Source organism: Astatotilapia calliptera, chromosome 9 (genome assembly GCF_964374335.1).
Source record: "Astatotilapia calliptera chromosome 9, fAstCal68.1, whole genome shotgun sequence".
In the NCBI taxonomy this organism is placed as follows: domain Eukaryota; kingdom Metazoa; phylum Chordata; class Actinopteri; order Cichliformes; family Cichlidae; genus Astatotilapia; species Astatotilapia calliptera.
Genome location: NC_137430.1, coordinates 8,456,367 through 8,480,825, shown reverse-complemented (window position 1 = coordinate 8,480,825; position 24,459 = coordinate 8,456,367). Strand labels below are relative to the sequence as shown.

At 41.2% G+C, this 24,459-nt stretch overlaps 1 protein-coding gene across 2 annotated transcripts in view; it reads left to right on the top strand.

Annotated features, from left to right (window-relative positions):
• Positions 1-21,535, top strand: part of LOC113028738 (partitioning defective 3 homolog) — a 352,394-nt gene extending 330,859 nt beyond the window's left edge. For both annotated transcript variants that reach the window (XM_080305923.1, XM_026179154.2), the window contains exons 23-24: positions 9,801-9,928; positions 17,749-21,535. In XM_080305923.1, coding sequence (XP_080162049.1) covers positions 9,801-9,928; positions 17,749-18,178 — 558 coding nt within the window. In that variant the 3' untranslated portion in view covers positions 18,179-21,535. The remainder of the gene's footprint in view (positions 1-9,800; positions 9,929-17,748) is intronic.
• Positions 21,536-24,459: the final 2,924 nt, after the last annotated feature.

Genomic DNA, 24,459 nt, shown 5'->3' with positions numbered 1-24,459 from the left:
TCTCATATCCATCCCTGCTGTGCATTAAAAGTTCAGGAACTTTAAGTAAGGAATCATATCCTTTTCCAAACTCCCTGTCAGGTCACCGATAATCTAAACTGTTGTCCCGCTTTTTACTTAACTGGTGTTTTAGAGGCGTGTAACTCATTAAAAACCATAACAAAAAAACACAGATAACCAAGTCGCGGGACATGTGGGATGTCAAATACCTCCATGTTATTTATCAATAATAACTTACAGTGACTTCAGTTTTTTGGTTTCTTTTTTTACTCAGTAACTTTTTGACCTCGGAGAAAAGAATGCGGCTAATTGTTGCTCCTAGCAGAGCTATTTAGAAAATGACGGGCCAGAAAGTCAGACCTTGAAAGTTAAAACATTTTGCATGCAATTTTCTAGAGAATTATCAGTGTTGGTTTGTCAGTTAAATTGGTTTGGAGTGGCCAGCATCTTCTACTGTTATTTCCGCTGTCCAATTGAGTTTGGGTAAAACACAGCAGCATGCTTCCCACCGTGTTCCTACACAGATGAAGGCAGGCTGTATTTGCTCTGGATTTTCTTCGGTATTTGTCAAACTGATGTTTGAAAAAAAAAAAACACAGAGTGGACGTCTATCTCTGTTTTCTTAATCTCTCTTTTCCCATCCGCCACTAGATGTGAACTGTTTGCTCACCACCAAGAGGTCTCAGTCTTTCTCTCTGAGCCGCTGAGCTCTTAATTGCGTCTGATCGTCGACACTATCGGGCACACCACTGCTCCACTGGTAATAAGATATAGGGCCAGCCCTTGAGTATTGAAGTCTGTTTTATTAGTCCTCTTTCATGTTATTTTAGTCATGTGAACAAGAATTCACAGTGGCAGAGCTTATTAGGAAAGGCAGACTTGCACCCGTGTTATGCGCTGACACTGATTAGCAGAACTCGAGGGAAATCCCGTCTTAGCGTCGTCTAGAAGCAGAATTGATATGGCTCTATTTAAAGTGAACAGGGTAAGGATTTTGCTTTGAAAACCAAAGATATTACAGAAAGATGAGACAAGTACAAAAATGTGAAGTGACATACTGACATTGACTATGCTGACAGGAATGGATAGTTAGCATCTTTACTGTATATTTACCTCTGCAAGGAGGTTAGGTTTTGGCATAGTGTGCGTCCATGACATTCTTTCTTTCTGTAAACACAATACCTCAAAAAATTTGGATGAATTTTGATCAAATTGGTCGGGTTGTAGAGGTCCATTATGCCAACCTTGAAAGACCAAATCCATCAAAAAAATAGCCAGAAAATTCAGATTTATGGGGGGAACTGAGATGTTTATTAACCCTTATAACAAAATCCACAATTTGTTTGCTATATCAAGTTGTGTATAATATATTTTTATTATATATTTATTACATATTTTTTGTATCGCATTTGATACATTGGACATTTTTGGCAACTTTTTGTTAACAACAATGTTAATTTTAGACAAAAAAATTTTTTTTCTCCATAATACTTATGTATCAAATATGATACAGGGCATTATAGGGTTAACAGTCCGTTAAAACTTTCCTTACATCCCCCAAGATCTTCAAGGTCAACTTAGTGACTTACAGGTAAAAAATTGACAAAAAGCCTTATGACTTAGAAAACTATGTATAGGGAATGATATATGGGAATTCTAGATATAACGTTACTTTGGACTAGAGATGGCACGATACCACTTTTTTATGTCCGATACCGATACCAATATCATAAATTTGGATATCGGCCGATACCGATATGAATCCGATATAGTGTGTTTTTTAATAAATAAAACTGTTTTTTTAATATCTTGCTGCTTTTTGTATAAGTTCAAACTCAAGTTTTAAAAAAATAAAACACTAAAGCTATTCTGTTATACCTGTATGCAAAAAATACACTGCAGCCAAAATATTTCATAGTTCAGCAATACTGATCAATCTAATAAACTTAAACCTAGTCTATCCTCCCTATTCTGGTATATTAAAGAGTAAGCAACCTAACTAATAGGGTTCCAAACTCCCAGCAAAAAAAGTAAAAAAAATAGGGAACCACCCTCCACCTCATGATGCTTAATTGACGTAATCAACTTTAATTTGATGCAGTGTGAAAAAAGATTCACAGAAATCAATTATTTTTCAAGAATAATTAAAGAGATTCAACATCTTTCTTCAACAGAATTGCAGACTGCACAGATGGTACCTTCCCAAAGGAAAAAGTACTATGGCTTACTAGGGTATATTAGACTTAGTAGTTACTATATACAGTCATGGACTTCTATACATTTTACATCAGATTAGAACTTTGGGTGTAAGATTCAGATAATTAATTATTAAAAGCTAGACATTTTAAATGAGAATAAGAAAGAAAAGGATGTCTTTGTGCCCCCTTTCCCTGTTAATGCCCTATCGGCCCCCCTGGCTAAACTTTGCTAGATCCGCCCCTGCACACTTACCAGCCGTCAGCTACGTAGAAAAAGATCATGGTGTAGAAAGTAATATTAAATAAATTCTAACAACAGATTATCAAGCTTAAACGTGCTGCTGTTGTTCAGCCGCTGGTTTCCTCTTTCTGGCGCAAAGTGGGCAATAAACAAACAAGAGAGACGGACTCGCGACAGAAAAGCCGATCAGCTGATCATTAATCAGTTTCACGATTAAAGTAGCAGCAGGAGAGGGAGGGAGAGAGGCAGTCGCTCCATATATCGGTTGTTAAGCTTAACGCTAGAATGCTTTACAAACATTCAGAGATGAACTTACACACTTGCTTTACTTCTCTCTGGGATAACTTTCTCGGTAAATGCCGGTTTGGTAGCGAGGCTACAAATACACACAGCTGCTCTATCACGTGATGCATACTGCTCTGACATGCTACGGTTATGAGCTGAGTTACGCCATGTCGCAAGTTTTGTGAGGTGCTTTTTTCATATTTAATGGATCGGATTACATTTTTTATTTCTCTTCAATATCCGATCCAGTATTTTAGGTCAGTATCAGACCGATACCGATACGTAATATCGGATCGGTCCATTTCTACTTTGGACCTCTGACCTCTTCTTCAAGGTCAAATAAGGTTAAACCTTCGTAAAATCTAAAATTCTACTGTGTTTGTTTATATTGAAAACATTTAGGGAATTATACTTTTGTATGGGGAATTGAAATATTATCCCACATTGGACCTCAGACCTCACTTTTAAATTTCACATCTGCCTTTCTTTGAAGCCAACCCCAAAATGTGTTACATAATATCATACTGTAGTATGACATTATATAATAAGGTGAGGTTATTCATGTCCTGTTATTTACAAATCAGTAGCTATTATCCACTACCTGCTCCTACGTAATGTTACATACAAAATATAAAAGCAAATACTGCTCAGAGGGAACTGCCTCGGCGGAGGAAGATTTGTCACAACTTTCAGAAAGTGAACTTCTGGTGTGGGTTTAAAAACTGTGGGTGGAGGTAGTGATGACAAAAAACATTTATTTATTTATTTTCAGTGTTTTGACCCACACTGAAAAATGTAAAGTCATAGCTGAGTTCTGTTCAAAGCTATCGGAGCTATTTTTTTCTGCACTAAATGTAAAGTCATAGCTGAGTTCTGTTCAAAGCTATCGGAGCTATTTTTTTCTGCACTGAAACTGATATGTCCTTTTTTAACAGCATGTTTCACTCAGTTTCATTGCTGAAGATTGTTCACAATGATGAAAGTGAAACCTTTCTGACCTCTACTTTTATAAATCAAATCGTTCAGGGAATGTAACCATGAAAAGCAAGATGCTCCGGCAGGCAGTTAAATGCCTACCACATCAAAGTCTGCAGAACTGCACTTTGATGCCTGTTTCCCCTGAGCATGCGAGGCTCCTTTGTGATAGCCTCCACGCAAATATACTGTACACAAACAGGAACTGCTAGCATCTCAAAGTGTTACTCAAGAACAGCAGCAGTTCAGATTTCTGCAATCATTTATCCAGATTTAAGGATTTTAGGTTATTTTAGGGTGCAGTTCTGGGTCACAGCACATGATCTTCATCAGTGGTTTCACCACATGTGATGGATAAACAGACCCGTGAGGACTTAAGACCCTGCTCTTCCATGTTGGCTTAATGGTTTAGCTTTAAAATTCATTTTTAATTTGGAAAAAGCTGTTTATGAAACATTCTCACGTTAAGGCCTGTTAAGTAGCTGCTCTCAATTTTATAGCCTGATCATCATTAGCAGATGTATTCTGCATGACTTACATTTGATCTGTAATCCATTCAAACTGTGACTATAATCTACACTACAAAACACAAAATATTCTCTGCTAAAACGAAAGCCAATGTAAATGTTTTGCTTTCGGAACTTTAGAAAAATGTGTAAAATGATAATAATAGGGTTCGGCTAAGATAAGGGTACATGCATCAGTATTAGGTGTGGGGCCTGGTCTCCATGGGTTTAACCTCAGCTTTTCACTCAGGTCTGCCTGCTGCTAACAGCTGTAATGATCAGGTCCATCGCTGAACCTAAGCTCCAACATAATGGAATAATGATCAAGATACAAAAACCTCATCTATCAGTCAATCCACTTAGCCCAGCACACGCAATTAGAGCTGGTATGTTTTTTCTCCTGCCCGCCCTGCTTGTCTATAAGAGGGAATTTCCAGATGTTCATCATAAAGAACTGTTAAGCAATGTTTTTCCTAGAGCCCACCCCCCAGCCTCACATACACACACTCTTTCTCAATAAAAACAATTTGTGCTGTTAGGCTAGAGCACCAGTAAGCATGACCACACAGAGGAGAGCACCACGCTGGTAACTTGGATCACACACATCAACAGCAACTTTTAAAGCCCACATTTATGTGAATTCTTTTGATTTTATTATTACTTTGAATTCTGCTACCAGGGTTCATGTGTGTGCACATATTAGCTCTGCTTATGCAACTACTAGTTTCCTTAAATATTGTACTTTCATGTTGATTAGTGTTGTGTGCCTCACAGTTAACTCTATTACTATGTGATTACTTGAAGAGTAAGCCCTGTTTAACTAGTCACTTGACTTCCTCAGAGCTAAACAGCCAGGGATTGAACCACCAGCCTTCTGATTAATAGATGAGTAACCCAGAAAACAAGCTTCCTGGATATGTCACGCAGGTTTGCGGTCTAACGTTTCACCCGAGCTCTGGCAGTCGTGTTTGTGTGTCCGAGACTCGGCAGTTGGCACACTAACACCCTTGCTATCTCTCTGGCCCTACACAACCCCCCTATTTAGAATTTAAGATAGCCCAGAACAATCTCACACCCAGCGAGGAGTTAACACGTTACAGGAAGGCCATATCATGCTGTGAAAAAATAAGGGAAAGCCTAAAACCAGCATTGCAAACCCGTGCTGAGATGTGTTTCTTTCAACCAGATCTGTGACATTGATTGATTGTCGCCTTTTAGGGCTTCTTAGTCATGCTACTGCATGACTTTGTAGGGATTAGTGCTGTGTAATGTTGTGCAAGTAGTGAAGCAAGGTTTAGTGGCAACATGGTTAAAGTAAATACCATAAGCAATGGGATTTGCCATTGTATTTGAACAATACCAACCTTAAAGTTATGTGGCTTGGTTGTTAATGTGGAATAGATTGATGCGTGATCTGATATTGTCACATTGGTGTTGTTCCCATATCACAGTAATATAGGTCCAAGATCAACGTCGCACTGACCAAAGATGTTATCTGAGCATTCAGTTAGCATTAGCCAAGAAGCTAGCTAATACTAATACATTAGTAGCATAAATTTAGCTAACAGCAAACCTAAATAGACAATATTTTTTATTATATTCCATGAATTAATAAAGAAAACACTTGAAAGCTGCTACCGGTTACAGAAGAGTTTGATATAAATAAAGGCATGTTTTTCTTTTCTTCCCACATTGCAAAACAACGTGATTGGTCAGTTTCACTTAAAGATACAGAAAAGAAAAATGACTTTTGTGCTGCCTTATGTGCATGCTACAAAGTCTCTAAATGATATAGCGATAGCCACACCAACCTCCTATTCACTGTGGTTCCTTGGACCAGAGGCCGGGAAATGGCAGACCACACTGCTTGATCCAGATGGTTACACCGCCCGGAGCTACACACCCTGGTAACCGCAAATGGACTGAGCTTGCTTATAATAAATTGGCGGAATTGGGTCGGTGCAGTGACTTTAAGAGCGACTGATTATCCAACTGGGCTTTTGTCAGGATGTGGTGTTTCACTACCATTCTCTCACTTTCTTCTTGTTGTATTTGCCCATTAGCAATCTTAATGTCTTCCACATGTCTGTTTGTGTACAGCTCGACTGTTCTCTTAAAACGGTTCCCTATGTGGTGGCCTCCAAGCATACTATCAAGAGAAGCATGGGCGGTAAAGCCATATGTTAGTGCTGGCCCATCATCGCAACCTGCTTTGATATCTCAAAGGTTTGTGACCAGCTCTGAACCAAGAAATATTACACCTCGGCTGTCTTGCTCGACTCCCACCCAGCTGCTTTCCTCGTCCTAGTTTTTTTTTTTTTTTTTTGATAGCTGCAAATAATTTTCATAATTACATCCCGCCGGCTCTCATGTTTTAACAGGTGGAGAATTTTTGTTTCCTCCTGCTTTGTCTGTGACACCACCAAGGAAGCAGGGGAAAGATAAAAACGTGCCATATTGACATCATTTTTCACATTATTGGATAAAAACAAACACGGACATCTCTTTGATTTGATTTCAACAAATGTCATGTTTTATATGGCATTATATTCCAGGTCTAACATGAAATAATCTGATTCCCCTTCCCTGGATAATGGCATTAGGCTGACTGATTTTCTCTCCTGGCTATTTCTCATGCATTTCTCTTGGCATGGCGTCATCCACGTCAACCCTTCGGTTTGAGACTGAAGAGTGTAGCACCGCAGGATTCCTCCTCACTTCCTTTCAAATCACATTAATAACTTTCAGAGTGCGTGACTAATTATTTTCTCACTACCACATTCGACTCCAGTAAAATTATTTTTCTTTTCCACCTCTCAGTTCATCTGATATTGGTTTATGTGCTCTACAGTTTCTGAGCCCGGGAAACATGTTGTTGCAGCGAAACCTGAAACATATGAGTCCAATTCACTTCGCCCACGTGGAATACTATTATGTTTTTAAGACTCGGAGGGCTTGAGAAAAAGACTTGCTGTTGACGCTGAGTGAAATGTAATTGCGCTGTTATTGCAGCTGTCCAAGTGAGGAGAAAAGCAGTCATTTCAGGAACAGAAGACGTTTCCAAGAAGACGTTTTTGCTGACAGCTTTTCATTCCACCAGCGCACCTTTACCCCATCGATTAATTCCAGAATTGTTCTCGTCGGTCAGATATTGCTGTATTATCAGAAGTGTTTGGCTTCACAGAGATACACTCGCAGCGTCTATTGATACCCCCCCAAAGGGCACCTTAATACCCCATATTTAGCATGTTTAGACACTTGCTTGTTACTGTAATGTACATATTTATAATACCCATATATCATTCTCTATATGTCTGCATGCTGTCAATACAAATAAAGGCAGTAAGAAGAGCTGATTATACTACTATTAACACTTTGACCTTCAGATACCTCAAACTTGAAATAGAGGTCAAAGGTTATATGTGATATGATATTTTAAACCTTTATACAGTACTTAATATATGTTGATATTATGTTTGATAGTTTCAAGGTTTTGGTGATCTTTTGATCAATAAATCCTTCAGTTCACCTGGAAGACCTTGGTTAATGTAAGCCAAATTTTAATGGATTGTTAACATGACCGCACTCTACACCCTGACCAAGTTTGATCAGAAATCATTTGAGACTTTTTGTGACTGAATTGCAAGCACGCACGCAAATGCTACCAAAAACATAACCTCCTTGATGGAGATAACAATGGGAAGGTATCATTTTGTGGCAAATAGGGCTAATGTTGTAAATTGGGGAATTTTAAACTCAAACCCACAATCGTGTCTTCAGCCTAACCACACAGCGAAAAGTACGTAAAACGCAAGTGCAAACAAAATTAATCAGTGAATAGTTTTAATAATGAAAAATCCCAAATGGGAGCCTTGCCGCAGTGTTCTGGCTGACAAATGTCACTACATCTTAGAGGTGGCTGTAGCTCAGGTCATCTGTTGGAAGGTTGGTTCAATTCCTGGCTTCCCCTAGTCTGCATGCCAAATATTCTTGGGCAAGATATTAACCCCAAATTGCTCTCCGATGCATCCATCGGAGTGTGAATGTGTGTGAATGTTACTTAGAAAGCACTTAGAACAATGTGCTTGTGCAAATGGGTGTGAATGGGTGAATGCACAAGTTGTGTAAAGCACTTTGAGTGCTCAGAAGAGTAGAAAAGCGCTATATAAGAACCAGTCCATTTACCATTTACATCCACATCTGGCTGTCTGCATCCACAGACACCCTTTCAACCATTAAATGCAGATTTCACATTAAATGCACATTACTGTAGCTGGTGTGTCAAAAGCATGGACACCAAAAGACACCTTGTACTGTATGTACCTTTGCAACACCACCATCTGATTGAATGGCAGTATTTGACATCCTGTGTTTACTGCAAATCAGAGGACAAAGTGCATTAAACTGTGAGTTTAGCTACGTTCTGCCAGCTCCACAAATCCAAAGACTGTGAAGAAGCTGCTCAGGTTTAGAAATCAAATTTGGGTAAATTGTGAGTTATTAAGTGGTTAATTTATTCACACAAGCCATCCACCACTACCTGCCTTCCACAATAAAGCCTGAGCCTTATGAATGCTGACAAGTGGTCAAGCCACGCCTGCAACACCTCTTCAGCTTGCTTCTGTGTAATTGGCTTGTCTCGTTCTTTCATAAGCCAGCTCGTTAGCAGCATGCTGGTGCTGAGGGAGATGATATCTCCATGTCAACCTCACAGATGATCAGACGGCAAACACACATGCACACTGGTACAGGTTAGCAGTGTGTTGTCATATGCATATGAGCGGAATGAAGCCATAGCTGGAAATGCTCGTCTATAATTTATCTCTTCAGCACACTAGTGGTGGGCTAAACTGATCCAAACTGTAGCTATCAAGACCTGCAGCTCACACAAATAAGCTCCATCGCAAAATGTTTAATGCATACTAAAGAGAAAAGTCATATCAACCATGTGGCCAGTGCAGTTTGTTTGAAAAGTTAAGAGAACAGGATTCTTTGTTTGTTTGTTTTAATCACAGCATTCTTTAAAAGCAGTTCTCCTTTCTTAATGTGTGGTTGATATGGACCACGGTTCATTTAGTACTTTATTATCTGTGTACCAGGCAACACAGATCCCTTAAACAAGCCATTCAAAAGGTACCTAGGGTTAAATGGACTAGCTAAACACACTTAGGGCTCTACTACCTTTAAGACTACAATATAAAATAAATCACTAGCCAAGAATCGCTGAAGCTGCAAACAACCAGCATGTGCCACTTTCCCACGAATAAGAACTCGTGTGAACAATTTAAGTTCAATTCATCTTTTATCAAAACAATAATTTTCTTTTCTCTTATATGGACTGGTTCTTATAATGCGCTTTTCTACTCTATCCTGAGCACTCAAAGTGCTTTACACAACACTTTTTTTCAACTGTTTCTGAGTGCTTCCTAACTAACATCCACACACTGTATGCATGCTATAGTCCGATGGATGCATTGGAGAGCAACATGGGGTTAGTACAACATGCACTGAAAGGCTTAAATGCTTGCCTTTGGTCCTCTCTTTGTTACTGTGTATTCACTGTGTCTGTGCTAACTGTATTTGTGGGTTTAACAGGCCAGCAATGGGACGGAGACATCAAGTGGACGCCATTCTGTAACGGTTGAGACTCAGGTCCAGAAACAGCAGCAAGAGGACAGAGATGATTTCCCACAAGCACAGAGACAGTACAATTCCCTGCCACGGTGAGACATCCTTCCTTCCTTTTCTTTCTTTCTTCAAACTGTCCATGCATCCATGCGGCTGCGTTCACCCCTTTGACTTATCACGTCCTCCCTGCCCTTTCTCAACCCCTTCATTTGACTTTTTTTGATTTCCATCAATTTCTTTTCCTCACATTTTTGCCTTCCCCCCCACCTCCCCCCTCCCTCACTTATCTCTTTGGCTTCCCTCAAAGTCAATCACCACAAAGCCACTTTCAACTAATCTCCAGACATTTGAACGATTCTTAGCAAACTCTTTGAATGAAATCATTTAATGTGATCGCTTAGAATTATTTGACTGATATTCAACTTCATTAAGTCAATGCTGACCTGAAGAAAGCGGTGACTTTGTCCCAAGCCCCCCTCTCCAATAACAGCTCCAATATCACATTATTTTTTCTAAAGGCTATTTTTTCCCCCTACAATCTCTTGCCTCGCACAGTTTGCCATTAGGAGCTACAAGCACTGCTCTTCATCTTCTCCATCTTCTTGTTTCGATTCTTTTTTGCATATTTGTCAAAGAGATGCCAATAAAGCTTACCATATCTTACATCTTGAGCCTTTTTTGTGGGAGGGGGTGGTTTAGTATCAATATTTGCCATTTCTGCCAGCAATCCGTTAAATGTCTTTACTGAAGTTTTTAATCTCATGGCAGTAGGTGCAAATTACAAAGTTAACCACTGCTGCTAGGGGAAAGAAAGTCGCATATGAAGCTTAATATCCTGGAAGAAAAGCTCCCCAAGGCAATAATTCTGTCATTTGACTGACTGACACATTATTGTTGAATATTTTCACACTGAAAACAATCCATTGTGAGGGTTTTTTTGCATTGTGAAATGTATTATATGTTCAAAAATGCTAAGAGCAAAGTCAAGATTTATTTCACTTTTGCAGCTTGCCAATTTAAACAAAGACGGAGCCCTTAATATATGTGTGTGTGTGTGTGTGTGTGTGTGTGTGTGTGTGTGTGTGTGTGTGTGTGTGTGTGTGTGTGTGTGTGTGTGTGTGCGTGGTCTTTTCATTTTCTTTGCCAGTTCTCGTCTATGCTGTAACGCACAAGCACCAATCACTTCTTCATATTCATCCCCTTTTGTGTTATGTTGCCTCAAAACACAGTTGGGTCGATGAAAACGTGTTCGTGTCTGTGGATATGGATTTGTGGTCCACACGGACACATAATCAATTTGGTCTGTATAAGGCAGACTGATCTATGCATTCCCCTCATATGTGTTATCTGCTTGCATCTCATGTGGTGTGACAGTTGAGCTGGGACCTTCTCTCCCAGTGAGTTGCTTCTCTTGGGAAAGTTCATGTCTCCGGCCAAGCAGCCAAGCGAGGATGGCCTTTGATATGCATTCCTTTCATAATCTCATAGTGGCTTCGGGCTAAGAGCCACATGAGCTCAGGCTTGATGCTTGACCCTGGCTGAGGCTTTTCGGGGCTTGGTGTGTCGGCATGGCTTCTCATTAAAGAGCTAGTCTTACATCCCCAGATTAATAATCACAATGCCTTCTAATGTCAGCCACCTCTCTTATTGGAACCTCTTCATCTTTTCCTCTTCCAAAGCAGGAAGTCTGAGCAGTCAGCCATTCAGCAGAAAAGGGAACATTCCCTCACCAAAAAACACCCCAGAAGCTTCCAGAGGAAACCATGGTAGCTGGTTATCTGATGACGGCCAGGCTTAGCTCGCTGTCTGGGATGTGAGGATTGGAAGAACACTAATGAAGGCTTGTTGTTGGAGCAGGATTAGCAGTGACAGGCAACGGAGGTCGAGAGTGACTGGGAGAGGAACGAGTGTTTTAGTAGGAAGGAGAGACCACTGATTAGCCCGAAAGAGATGTACACACACACACAAGCACACGCATGAATGCAGTGAATGTCGAGATAAGGTTCTTAACTGCGGGCTGAGTGAACTGCCAGTAGCTCTTTCATCTAGCCGTGCAACTATCGCATTCCCAGCCAAAAGAATATTGTTAGAAAGAAAACATTATTCCAGGTTTGTAGACAATTTATTTATACAATATAGAAAATGATTGTTGCATTACACATTAGATGCTTTTGGGTGCATGTGTGCGTGCGTGCATGTGTGGAAGCTTTCTCCTACTTCTCATAAACTCTGATTCTTCCCAGCTGTTTTAAAGAAACACACAGCGGCCACAAATGTTCCTGCGAGCCAACATCCTGGGTTTGTTTGTTATTTTCTGTCATTCTAAATTTACCCCACTCTTTGGCATGATGTATTTTCCCATCCCCTCCCGCTGTACATGTAACTAATCTACTTTGTGATATATTTTGGCAAAGGAGTAGAGGTGATAAGAGAAGTAGATCCCTTGACGCATCAATCACTATTACATTCCTGTGGAGCAACGCAATCTCTCTGCTCTCATCTCTCCGCTTCTGACTTCCCCCTAAAACTTCTGTGCTTTTAAAACCTAAAAGGTCATTCTGGAAACGCAGGTTGCTTCCTCGTGCAACAGGCGTTCCTGTGCTTCTAAACAAGCAACTCCCTCATGAGCGGTGCTGGCTGCTCTGTGAGCCAAGCCAGGGTGTAAGTGCGTGGCGGCTCGCCCAGACGGTGAGGTCCATGTATGGAGCATGTGGTGAGGCTCTCTGCAGTCTGTCCCTACATCTGCCCCTGTACTTGTGCATACTAGCAACCAAATGGCGGAACAAGAGGATGTGTTTGTGTTGCACATGTTCGTAACAGAAATGCATGCACAAAAAAACTCACAAGCTCACAAGAGCCCACATACCCCACGTTTACAGGGCCGTGTGCTTTAGCCCTTCCCCTCCCTTTAGTCATTGTGAACCGCAAGGGCTTTCATTAGAAATGCTGAAATTCTGGGATTCTCATAACAGTTTCACTATGATGATGATAGAAAGAAAATATTTCTAGCAATGGAAAGTTATCAAGAAAGAGGCACTGTGTTTTGTAGCATTTGCTTTAAATCTGTGTGCCCATGATGGCAGCCCTGGCATAGGAACAAACTGTATAGTGTTTCTACTTGCAGTGGAATTCCCTTATTGAAATCCCCACTTCAACACTTATTTTTAAAATGTTTATTATGAAACAGAATGGTATTTCAATAAAAGAAAGAAGAAATAGAAAAAAAACACAACAGAAGGTCAAAAAACCCACAAAGGAAGTTGAATAAAATAGAACAGAAGTAGAAAAAAACAACTCTCACAAACACAACTGTAGTGTTTCTGGTGAGACATTAATGCACAAGTGACAAAAACATGTGAAGGATTGCACCGAGACATGTTTAAAAGGATTCATCAGTGCTATCAGAGAAAAAAATATCACATGATTCATGTAATACGTTTACTGTTAGCTTGTCAGTTCTGTAGCTGTTCTATCACGTTAATATCTCACCAAAAACACTTTCGTTGTGTTTTCTGTGTGTGTTTTGGTTTGTTTTTTCGGCAAACAAACCACAAACATATTGCCCAATAGAGGATTGACCAGCGGGGCACAGGGACCATGACAGAATGTGTATTTTTTTTTATTTTACCGCAAGCAAAAAGTACTCCACCACAGATTTTCAAATTCTTATCTTACCTTATACTTTTCTTTGCAAATATTTCATTCATTAAACTGCAGTCATGCTTTGGGACCCTATCTGCGATGTTTAAGGGAGCTCTGAAGAAATGTTATGGTTGCAGCTTTTAGGCTTTTTGCATTTGATACATAGGGGCACAACAGTCCTATGTGAAAAGGTCAGTCCATCACAAACCATCATGTTCCCTGATGTTGTCTCCAAGACTTGAAAATATGCTGCCTGTTATTTATTTATTTATTTTTGTCCTGTGGCATTTTGGGATGATTTAAATATTAAGTACAAAAGTTGTCTAAATGGTGCTTAAAATAACATTTCACCATTTGATTTTTGTTTGATTGCAAGAGGAAAGAACAGACAGAGACTGCACAAGTAAATGCTATTTTAAATAAAGATATTAAAATACATACATACATATATATTTATAAATTCACCTGTTATGTTTATCATCCAAACTTGTTTATATTAAGTGTTTAATTACCCTTTTAAAGTCACACTGACAGCAGCAATCTAACATGATCCTAAACATTTTTCATTTAAAATTAAAATAACAAAATGCCATCAACAATCTTTTTTCTTAAATTGCTCCCTGATTTTTGTTATATGTAACTGTACCCAAGTCAGCATCTGACTACAATAAATGCTTAATTGAAAAGGGAATGCCACTATAATATATACACTCAACAAAAATATAAATGCAACACCTTTGTTACTGCTCCCATTCCCCATGGGATGGACGTAGAGACCTAAAATTCATTCCAGATACACAATATAACCATCCCTCCCAAACAGTGGTCACAAATCAGTCCAAATGTGTGGTAGTGGGCACATCTGCTATATTGAGATAATCCATCCCACCTCACAGGTGTGCCACATCAGGATGCTGATCTGACATCATGAGTAGTGCACAGGTGTACCTCAGACTGCCCACAACAAAAGGCCACCCTGGAATGTGCAGTTTTGTCTCACAGCAAAATGCCACAGATGCCACAAGCAATGAGGGAGCGTGCAATTGGCATGCTGACAGCAGGAATGTCAACCAGATCTGTCGCCCGTGCATTGAATGTTCATTTCTCAACCATAAGCCGTCTCCACAGGCGTTTCAGAGAATATGGCAGCACATCCAACCGGCCTCACAACCGCAGACCTCGTGTAACCACACCAGCCCAGGACCTCCACATCCAGCAGGTTCACCTCCAAGATCGTCTGAGACCAGCCACCCAGACAGCTGCTGGAACAATTGGTTTGCACAACCAAACAATTTCTGCACAAACTGTCAGAAACCGTCTCAGGGACGCTTAACTGCATGCCCGTCGTCCTCATCGGGGTCTTGACCTGACTCCAGCTCGTCGCCGTAACAGACTTGTGTGGGCAAATGCTCACATTCGATGGCGTCTGGCACGTTGGAGAGGTGTGCGCTTCACGGATGAATCATGGTTCACATTGTTCAGGGCAGATGGCAGCTGAGAATGTCCCAGTTCTTGCATGGCCAGCATACTCACCGGATATGTCACCCATTGAGCATGTTCGGGATGTGCTTGACCGGCGTATACGACAGCGTGTACCAGTTCCCACGAATATCCAACAACCTCGCACAGCCATTGAAGTGGAGTGGACCAACATTCCACAGGCCACAATTGACAATCTGATAGACTCCATGCGACGATGTGTTGCACTGCATGAGGCAAATGGTGGTCACACCAGATACTGACCAGTTCTGGGTCCCCAGACCCCCAATAGCGCAAAAAACTGCACATTCCAGGGTGGCCTTTTGTTGTGGGCAGTCTGAGGTACACCTGTGCACTACTGATGGTGTCAGATCAGCATCCTGATGTGGCACACCTGTGAGGTGGGATGGATTATCTCAATATAGCAGATGTGCCCACTACCACACATTTGGACTGATTTGTGACCACTGTTTGGGAGGGATGGTTATATTGTGTATCTGGAATGAATTTTAGGTCTCTACGTCCATCCCATGGGGAATGGGAGCAGTAACAAAGGTGTTGCATTTATATTTTTGTTGAGTGTATATATATATATATATAAAAACACCCAGCACGCCCCTGCGGGCGGTTTATCCTTCAAGCTCGGGTCCTCTACCAGAGGCCTGGGAGCTTGAGGGTCCTGCGCAGTATCTTAGCTGTTCCCAGGACTGCGCTCTTCTGGACAGAGATCTCCGATGTTATTCCCGGGATCTGCTGGAGCCACTCGCCTAGCTTGGGAGTCACCGCACCTAGTGCTCCGATTACCACGGGGACCACCGTTACCTTCACCCTCCACATCCTCTCGAGCTCTTCTCTGAGCCCTTGGTATTTCTCCAGCTTCTCGTGTTCCTTCTTCCTGATATTGCTGTCATTCGGAACCGCTACATCGATCACTACGGCCGTCTTCTTCTGTTTGTCTACCACCACTATGTCCGGTTGGTTAGCCACCACCATTTTGTCCGTCTGTATCTGGAAGTCCCACAGGATCTTAGCTCGGTCATTCTCCACCACCCTTGGGGGCATTTCCCATTTTGACCTCGGGACTTCCAGGTTATACTCGGCACAGATGTTCCTGTACACTATGCCGGCCACTTGGTTATGGCGTTCCATGTATGCCAAGTGGCCGGCATAGTGTACAGGAACATCTGTGTATATATATATATATATATATATATATATATATATATATATATATATATACATATATTTTTATTTTTATTTTATTTATTTATTTTTTGGTGTCCCGTCTGGATTTTTAGCCATCAGAATTGTTGTCTTAAGGCCAAGAAAGATGCCTGGACACCGTTTTCAAATCTATCCGGGCTAGTGTGGACGTAGCCTCAGTTGCACTGCGTTTGAACACTCAGGGCCATCGTACATATTCCACTGCCAATATATCTGCCTATATATATTTACCATGCTTATATTCAAAAGTGCTTTCTTACCAAATGCTGGACTGACTTGGCTGGACATGTATTTAGTATTTATTTTTATTTATTTATTGTCATTGTCAAGAACAATGAAATTGCGTTTGGGGCTTCCATACAACCCCCCAAAAAAAGAAGAAAATAATAAATACCCCTTAAAACCCAAGTGTACATATTTAACCCAGTGTGACTCCAATGCAATAAGACAATCCTTAGCAATCCTCACCACTTTCATCAAAACTTTAAATGGGCATATTTTTGAATGGAGTAAAATTCATCAGTTTCATCTAGTTGATTGTGCAATTAAAAACCATGGTTGTTGGGTTTTGTTTTGTTTTTTCAGTTTGTACAAATTGAGAAATGAGTCCCACTTCCCTCAATTGTAAAACCACACAGTTGTGTCTTCTGCCTGTTCCTCACAGCCTCCCTGGAATGCAGGTGTTCTGGCCTAAAAGCATACCGGGCCCCTGTCTCCCTCTGCAGTCTTGTGCCTTGTACTCAAAAGCCTTTTAAGCACACAATGGGTCAGTGAGGTGTGAATGGGATCTCTCTTAGCACCCCTGATGCAAAAGACACTGTCACAGATATTCCATCCCACGTCTGCTCTAATGGATTCTAATAGCCAAAGACCCTGCAGATTTCAATGACAGCTGTCCAGGTGAAAGGGGAGCACGTGTGGTGGGAAGCATGCATGGATGATAGCTCTTTTGTTTAAATTTTGTTTCTAACAAAAGATACGTCCATAAATCTTTGGCCGGCCTGTCAGTGCATGGGCTGACAGGCAAGTCGAAGATGAGTAGAAGCCAGATAACTCTCTGAGGCCTACCATTATTCTGTCTGGTCTGTAAGTGCACCCATCTGCATCCCCAATACCAAGTTAAATGGATGAAAGCCGGCATTTTCTCAGCGAGGTTTTAACATTTATGTTTGTTTACAATGTGGAAATAATAGTCCTGCACGCGTTTCATGCTTCCGATATTTATTTCCTGCCTCTTTCATGTCTCGTTTCTTTTTTCTTTTATGTTACTGGATTCAGTCTAATCACGCAGGAGCCTAAAACAGACCCCTCTGCACCATTGATGTTGCTTTCAGTATTTTAAGTGAATGCCACGTCCTGCTTTTAGCTCCCACACAAATGTGAAAATGATCCCGTTTTCCGCTGAAGTGCAGTTCCTTTTGAATTCCCCTTGAATACTGCTGACCCAGGGGGCTTTTTTTTTAAACAGAATCAAATAAAATCCACCTCTGTTCGCTTTAGATTTAATTGCTGCTTAAGGTGACTGAGAAAACAGTGCAATTGACCCTCCTACCTGTTTCTGTGTGTTTAGGCAACCTCGCAAGAACAACAGTGCGGCGTCCCAGGACTCGTGGGATAAGATGTACGTGCCAGCAGAGGGATTTCAGCCATCCAAGGAAAATCCTCGCTACTCCGGGGGCCAGGGGTCACGTAACGGCTACCTGGGAACACCCAGTATTAACGCCCGCGTCTTCCTCGAGACCCAGGAGTTGCTGAGGCAGGAGGAAAGGCGTCGAGAGCAGGAGGCCAGCAAAACCAGGCCGCCTCCTGCACAGGAAACCCCCAGCGGCATCACCTTTGACCAGAACAGAGACAGCACTCAAGCCACTGGCTCTGCCATAGCTCGGGCCCTCTCAAAACCCAAGGGGCCCTACAGACAGGACGTGCCCCCATCACCGTCCCAAATCGCCAAGCTCAGCAGGCATCAGAGTTCAGTGAAGGGAAGGCTGTTTTATTCCTGAGAGGGTGAAAAGGAAGAATATGGATGTCTTTAAGGAGATGAGGACTGATCCTAACAAGCATTTACAGGGAAAAAAAAACAAAAACAAGATTTGTGGGATTTTTTTAAAATAAAAATATGAAATATAAAGATTTTTATAGGACTGCTGTAAAAAATGTTTATATTTAAAGAAAGATTTTTTTTTAATTAAGAACCGTGATCCTTTTTAAGCTGTTTTATAGTCCAGCATTGTGATCATTCATACCTTGTATGTTTATCCTTTAAGTGCCTTTAAAGTCATTTGATTGTTTGGTGTTTTTGACTCGTGATCTGCTGTTTTGACCCATCTAACACACCCGGAAAAAGCTGCCATCACAACAGAGCACTGTTTGAGGGGATCTCAGCAGCGCTGCACCTAAACAGTCGTAACCTAATGGGCAAGTCTCAGTCCAGACATGCTTTTTCTACCACGCATCTGCTAGACCTCAGTCGATACCACGCTTGTGTGAATGAGGCTTATTTTTGATGTTCATGGCGACTTTAACTGTGTGTGTGTGTGTGTGTGTGTGTGTGTGTGTGTGTGTGTGTGTGTGTGTGTGTGTGTGTGTGTGTGTGTGTGTGTGTGTGTGTGTGTGTGTATTTGAGAGAGAGAAGGTGACAGAGTGCTGGCAGGAGCTGACATGTAGTGGGAGAGTGTGGAGGTTAAAAAGCTTGTGTGAACTGTGGAGTCAGAGCTTGGGTTTTGGGCATGAGCACCCATCCCCCTCACTTCAGGGAAATGTCCCTTTTGGTTTCAGATACAGGACTTACTCAAAGTCTATCCTCTTTCCAACCCCCTCTTGTATTCAGTATGATAATCCTAAATTCTCTCTTCCCTTCTGCTGGCTGCTTTATCAGTCCCCCCTCCCCCCCTCTCTCACATTGTCGCCATCAATATACAGCACTCTCAGTGGAGGAAAACGGCTTTAGATCTTCTTTATTTCTGCTCCGCTCCACCCACTCAGGGAATCCAGCAGTACAAATGGGGTCAGGTCTGGGTTATTAATTAATGTACGTCATTAAAAATAAATGCACACCTTCGTTTGTGTTTGTTCTCACGTACGGTGAGGAGATAAAAAATGGCAACCTTGGCGGCGTGCCGCTTGGCCCCTGGCCTCGCCTGGACTGATTTGGCCGTAACCGAAGCCTGCTGGCCTTTAGGTGTCTGAGCTGTTCTTCGCTGAATATTTCATCAGGGCAGTTACATGGGAAACTGCATCAGCTCTGCTGTGGGTGGCCTTGGTGTAGTGCTGCATATCCATGGGGCAGATACAATGGAGCTGATTTTGTTTACCTTCATGATTATTTCCATTATTTCCAAACAAGAATTCACTCTTCTGGAGTTGAGGACCTGATTTGCTATGTGAGGCCAATTTTTTTTTCTTAAGGAGAAAAGTGCAGATTACATTTGAGTTACAGTTTAGATTTAGATCAGGTTCGGAAAAATGACTTGGATATATGTTTATATGCACTAAAAAAAAACAGGTTATGCTTTCAACTTGAAACTGAGGTGTAAATGTGATCAGGCTGGTGATCAGACTTCTCCTTTGCTACATTACACAACGGTCTTTTGTAACTGCTGTGGTATTACAATATGCTGTTTCATGGTGAATGTGCTCAACAAGCAGATCTCCAGCATTGTCATATGACACATGTAGACCTCTGGTGGTTTCTTTGTGTCAACTTCAGTCACGCTTGGATGGATTTATTTTGAACACCAAGGATGTATCTAACAAGCGAACTCCTTGATTCTCAACTCTGAGATCAGGCACATGTAATAAGAAACCCAGCGAGACATCTGCATGACCAAGAAGTCTGTTAAAAGCTAGCTTGACAAATCAGGTCTCTCTAATTCCATGTTCCAGCCATAGACAAATCAGCCTACCACAGACAGCAGGCCGAAGCTTTGTTGCTTAAAAAAAAATGCATTCGATATAATACACTGACTGGAGTTCTCACAGAATGAATTGCACTTTTCTCTTTTGTCCCCTTTGTGATCATTCAAATGAATTTGCTTCGCTAAACCTCTGTTATTTCCTGAGCCCCGGGTTAAGCGCCGAGTCTGGGATTATACTTCTTTGGGAACACACACACGGACAGCTGCGGCCACCACCGAGGCCTTGTTCTTCCTATAACGCTGCTTTCTGGTCCGTACAGAGTTCTCTCGGAGGACACTGCAGTGCGCTGGCAGCACATACAGCAGATCTCTCCACCCTGGCCTACTTAAGTACGCTGAAAATATAACAGCATAAGACTAGAATTAGGATTAAGATAAAACTCCAGGCTACAGTTTCACAGTCGCTGGTGAGATTATCGATTACGGTCCTCACAAGCAGCAAAAAAAAAAGTATCCTCACACATGCAAGGATATTGAAAGGAGAGCATGAGTAAGCTTGTTTTGCTACCAATTTTTGCATCGTGCTTGTATGTAGGTGGCCATGTGGTTAAGTGTCTGTGAATGCTGCCAGTAAATAGATTCTCCAATATGTCTCTGAATATGTCTTGGCAGCCATATGAACCACTCTGCTGCCGAGTGGGAGAAGAGCAGAGGAGTAGGAGGGAGAGAAGATGGGAGGCCTGACCTTGCAGATGATTCAGTCAATGGAGTAATCACAACTATTCCTCTGAGTCCGCACTACAAACGAGAGGTTACTGACGAGGCGGCGCTCACTTTTGCTGTCTCTTCTTCTTATTCTCCACATTTATCTCCTCCTTCTGTCTGTCAGTTTGCATCTTTTTTTTTTTTTTTTTTGCCTGGGCAGAATTGTTGGATCTGGTTGTGTAGATGAAAGTGGTGGTTGCTGTTGTTGTTGGTGGTGGTGTGTGTGTGTTTGCATGGGCGTGCATGTGTTTATGTAAAGGAACTTTGACACAGCAGCTGTTTTAACCAACGTGTCCGTGTTTCATGTCTCATGAACTGTAGAGGCGCCCGTGATATCTAATGATTTTATTCCCCATCTCTCCTATGCAAATTAGATGATATCCCATAATGCACATTTATTATTTGTGTTGTGTAATTAATGTTTGTTCTCCATCTCTGTGACATATGGATATTTTTTTCCCCCATAAAGCTATTATTTCGGGAGATTTTTTTAAAGTCCTGGGATAAATGAGAAAGATATTGCCATATTTTCATTGTGTTTTTACAGCCTTCCTTTATTGTGTTTTATTATCCACAACATGGTACTATGGTAGTGAAAAAAAAGAAAAAAAAATATTAATATGTAAGCACTGTGCAATTTTCCTTTATACAACAGTGTGTCATTAAGAAATGTTTCTGCTGTTCTCTGTACATATGATATGAACCATTTTTTCAGCGAATAAATTGAGGGTAGTTTCAGTCCTTGTAACAGTAATTTCCCTTGATTGCTTTGCTTTAACATTCACAAATTGTTCCTCTCCTTGATAACGCCAGCTAAGGGAAGTAATGAATAACTTATTCTTGCTGCTGCCATACCGGATATGTATTCAGGATTCAAGAATTCAAAATGAAACATTGTTGAACTTCTGATAATTATCGGTTATGAAAGTAAAATTGGCTGTTCTCTTTCAGAGGTATGCACATGCATTTGAACTAGGAACGTTCACTTTACTCGTCATCTGGTTGCCATATCATTTCTCACTCTTTCAACATGAAGGCAAGAGAGACCTGAGTAAAGGCTGAACTTTCTAAACAGTTGCTCTTATCACTTTTTGACTGCTGAAACAAGTGGAACGTTTATGGTCTAACTGCAGCTATAAACTGGCGCTAGCTGAAAATGTGGTTCCCACATTTGTTAAAGTGGCAACAAATCCAAAGGTACAAAAAAAGCCCCACACTCGCACATTCTCTTTGTTTTTCATCTCTTTACACTCCAGCCTAGAGCCGGCTTTCCTTCTAACAACATCCTGTGATGACGCTGATGGTGATAAAGACAATAGTTAAGTTTATGATGTTGAACTCCGGGGAAAAGGAAGGTTTTAGAAAGTGCAGGTTCTGGCCCTGCATTACAGAACTCCTGCCAAATCTGCCTCATCCTGAGGAAGGGAAAGGCTTTTGATAGAATCCGTCTGCTCAGAGAGGAAACATAGTATAGAGCACATGCACCAGGGGTAGAGACATCCACTACTCCGTATAGCGCCTTGGGGTGCAGCAGTAAAATTAAGGTGAAGAGTGAGTGGAGTAAATTTGTCCAGCCTGTGAGAGGACAGAGGGTGACTTTAACCCTGAATAATACCTCGAGGGGAAATTTAAAAGCACCTCTGAAGTAACTCTTCTCTGAACATCCCTGCTGAGCCACAGTCCGTTGCTTTTTATATTGCCTTTGATTGAGGGTCAATAGAGCAAATGGGGAGGAAAGAGACTGCATTTGGTCATGTTCCAGCTCTGTTTCAGCTTTCACCTTTCCCAAAATTCAAAGAGCTTTAATAGAAATACATATCAATGCTTTTGTAGAGTATCACAAGACAAGTTTTTTTTTCTTTAACATTTTTTTGTGGCCAGTCTAAAACATTTCCTTCACATCTGAGTACAGCTGAGTACAGCTTTAAAAGTCTAGTTTAAGATAATGTAAAGTCTAACTTTGTTGATATTCAGTTTTTTTAGTAGTGATGTGTTTACAGTGCTATCCTAAATCTTGAGCCACAGCTCATTTTTTAAATATTTCATGTCCAAGGAGCCTTTTTCTTTAGACATGAGGTTTTTTTCACTCATTTTCAGTCCTGACCTTTTACTTGACCATTTTCATTTTTTTGTTTGAGCTGCACACTTTAAAAAATCTGAGGAAACTCAACAAGTGAAGGAGTGGCAGGACTAAAAAGTATCCACAGCAGGTGAACATTATCTGTTCATTCATCATTCTTTTGTTTTTAATTAATTTATTATTTTTAAATATGAGGAAAGATCTGAAACAGGACCTGAGAGATGACTTCATTCAGTTGATCCATCTACTGAACAAATGAGCCTAAGCAGCATCAGAAATGGTCTTAATGGGAGTTGTTAAGAAGTCATTCTTAAGAAAGGGAAACGGGGAGAAAAGGCAAATTACACAAGACCTGGTCTAAAACTCAGTGGCAACAGTCTTATGACATCTTTTGGATTTTTGGTTTAATATGTGCAGAGAAGACCATGAAAGAAGTGCGTGTCTAAAGCCATCTGTAAAACACAATGGAAGCTCTGTCGTGATTTAGAGCTGTATTTCAGCCAGTGCTGTTGGGGATCTTGTCAAAATTGATGGAATTATGAACGCTGAAAAGTACCAACAGATTTTGATTCACCATGAAATACCATCTGGAAAGCATCTGATTGGCAAAAGCTTTGTTTTTAGCATGACAATAATACCAAACACTGCCAATGAAGTAAAAGCATACCCAGATTTTAAAAAAACATGCATTGGAAAACTATTGGTCATGCATTGGCCTCCCCAGAGCCTGGACATGAACATTATTAAAGCAGTGTGCGATCATTTTGAAGAATTTTGAGAATGAAACAAAAGGTAGAAATCTCCAAAGAAGAGCTTTGGATGTTCTTCAAGATGCCTGAAGAAATATTCCTAAAAATCATATACGTGCTCTATTTTTGTCCAACAATCAAATGTTTCTGTGTGTGTGCAAGCACTTGAGGACAGTATGGCAGACAAAAACTTCATCGCTACAACATTCCAGACATAAATCCAGTTGACACATCCATAAAGGTAATCTAAAGCCATCAAAAGACAATCCGTTTCATCCCAGTGTGATACAAAACGCAGCATATAACCTACTTTGCTGTATCAGCTTGCACCCTTAACACTTTGAAGCCTGGGGGAACAGTAAAGCTGTCCTTGGCTCTCGTCTGCCTGATCATTACTCACGCTGAAAAAGCTCGGCTGAGACTTTAATATCACCCCTTTTGCATCTCCCCCATCAGATTACTTCATAATGAAAACCTTCAGCGATTTCCAATGATCAACAGCAGACGCTGTCATTCGGCCAGTTTGATTTCATTACTCCACTTTGTCCTCGTGACCCCTGCAGGCCAGACCAGTAGACCCCTGTGCTGGCAAGTGCGAGCATGTTGATATGAGAAGCAGATGGGGTTTGTGTGAACTGCCAGTAGATAAAAATGCTTGTGTCAAGCGACTGGAAGGGTAGGGGTCTTTTCAGCCTGGTGATAGTGGAGTCAGAGTCACCTGTTTTGGGTTGAAGAACCTGCTTCTCCATTCGAGCCATGATCTGCTGCACCGCTGGGATTTCAAAAGCGGAAGTCCACTCTGTAGCAGGAAAACTCACGGCCATAAATCTCAG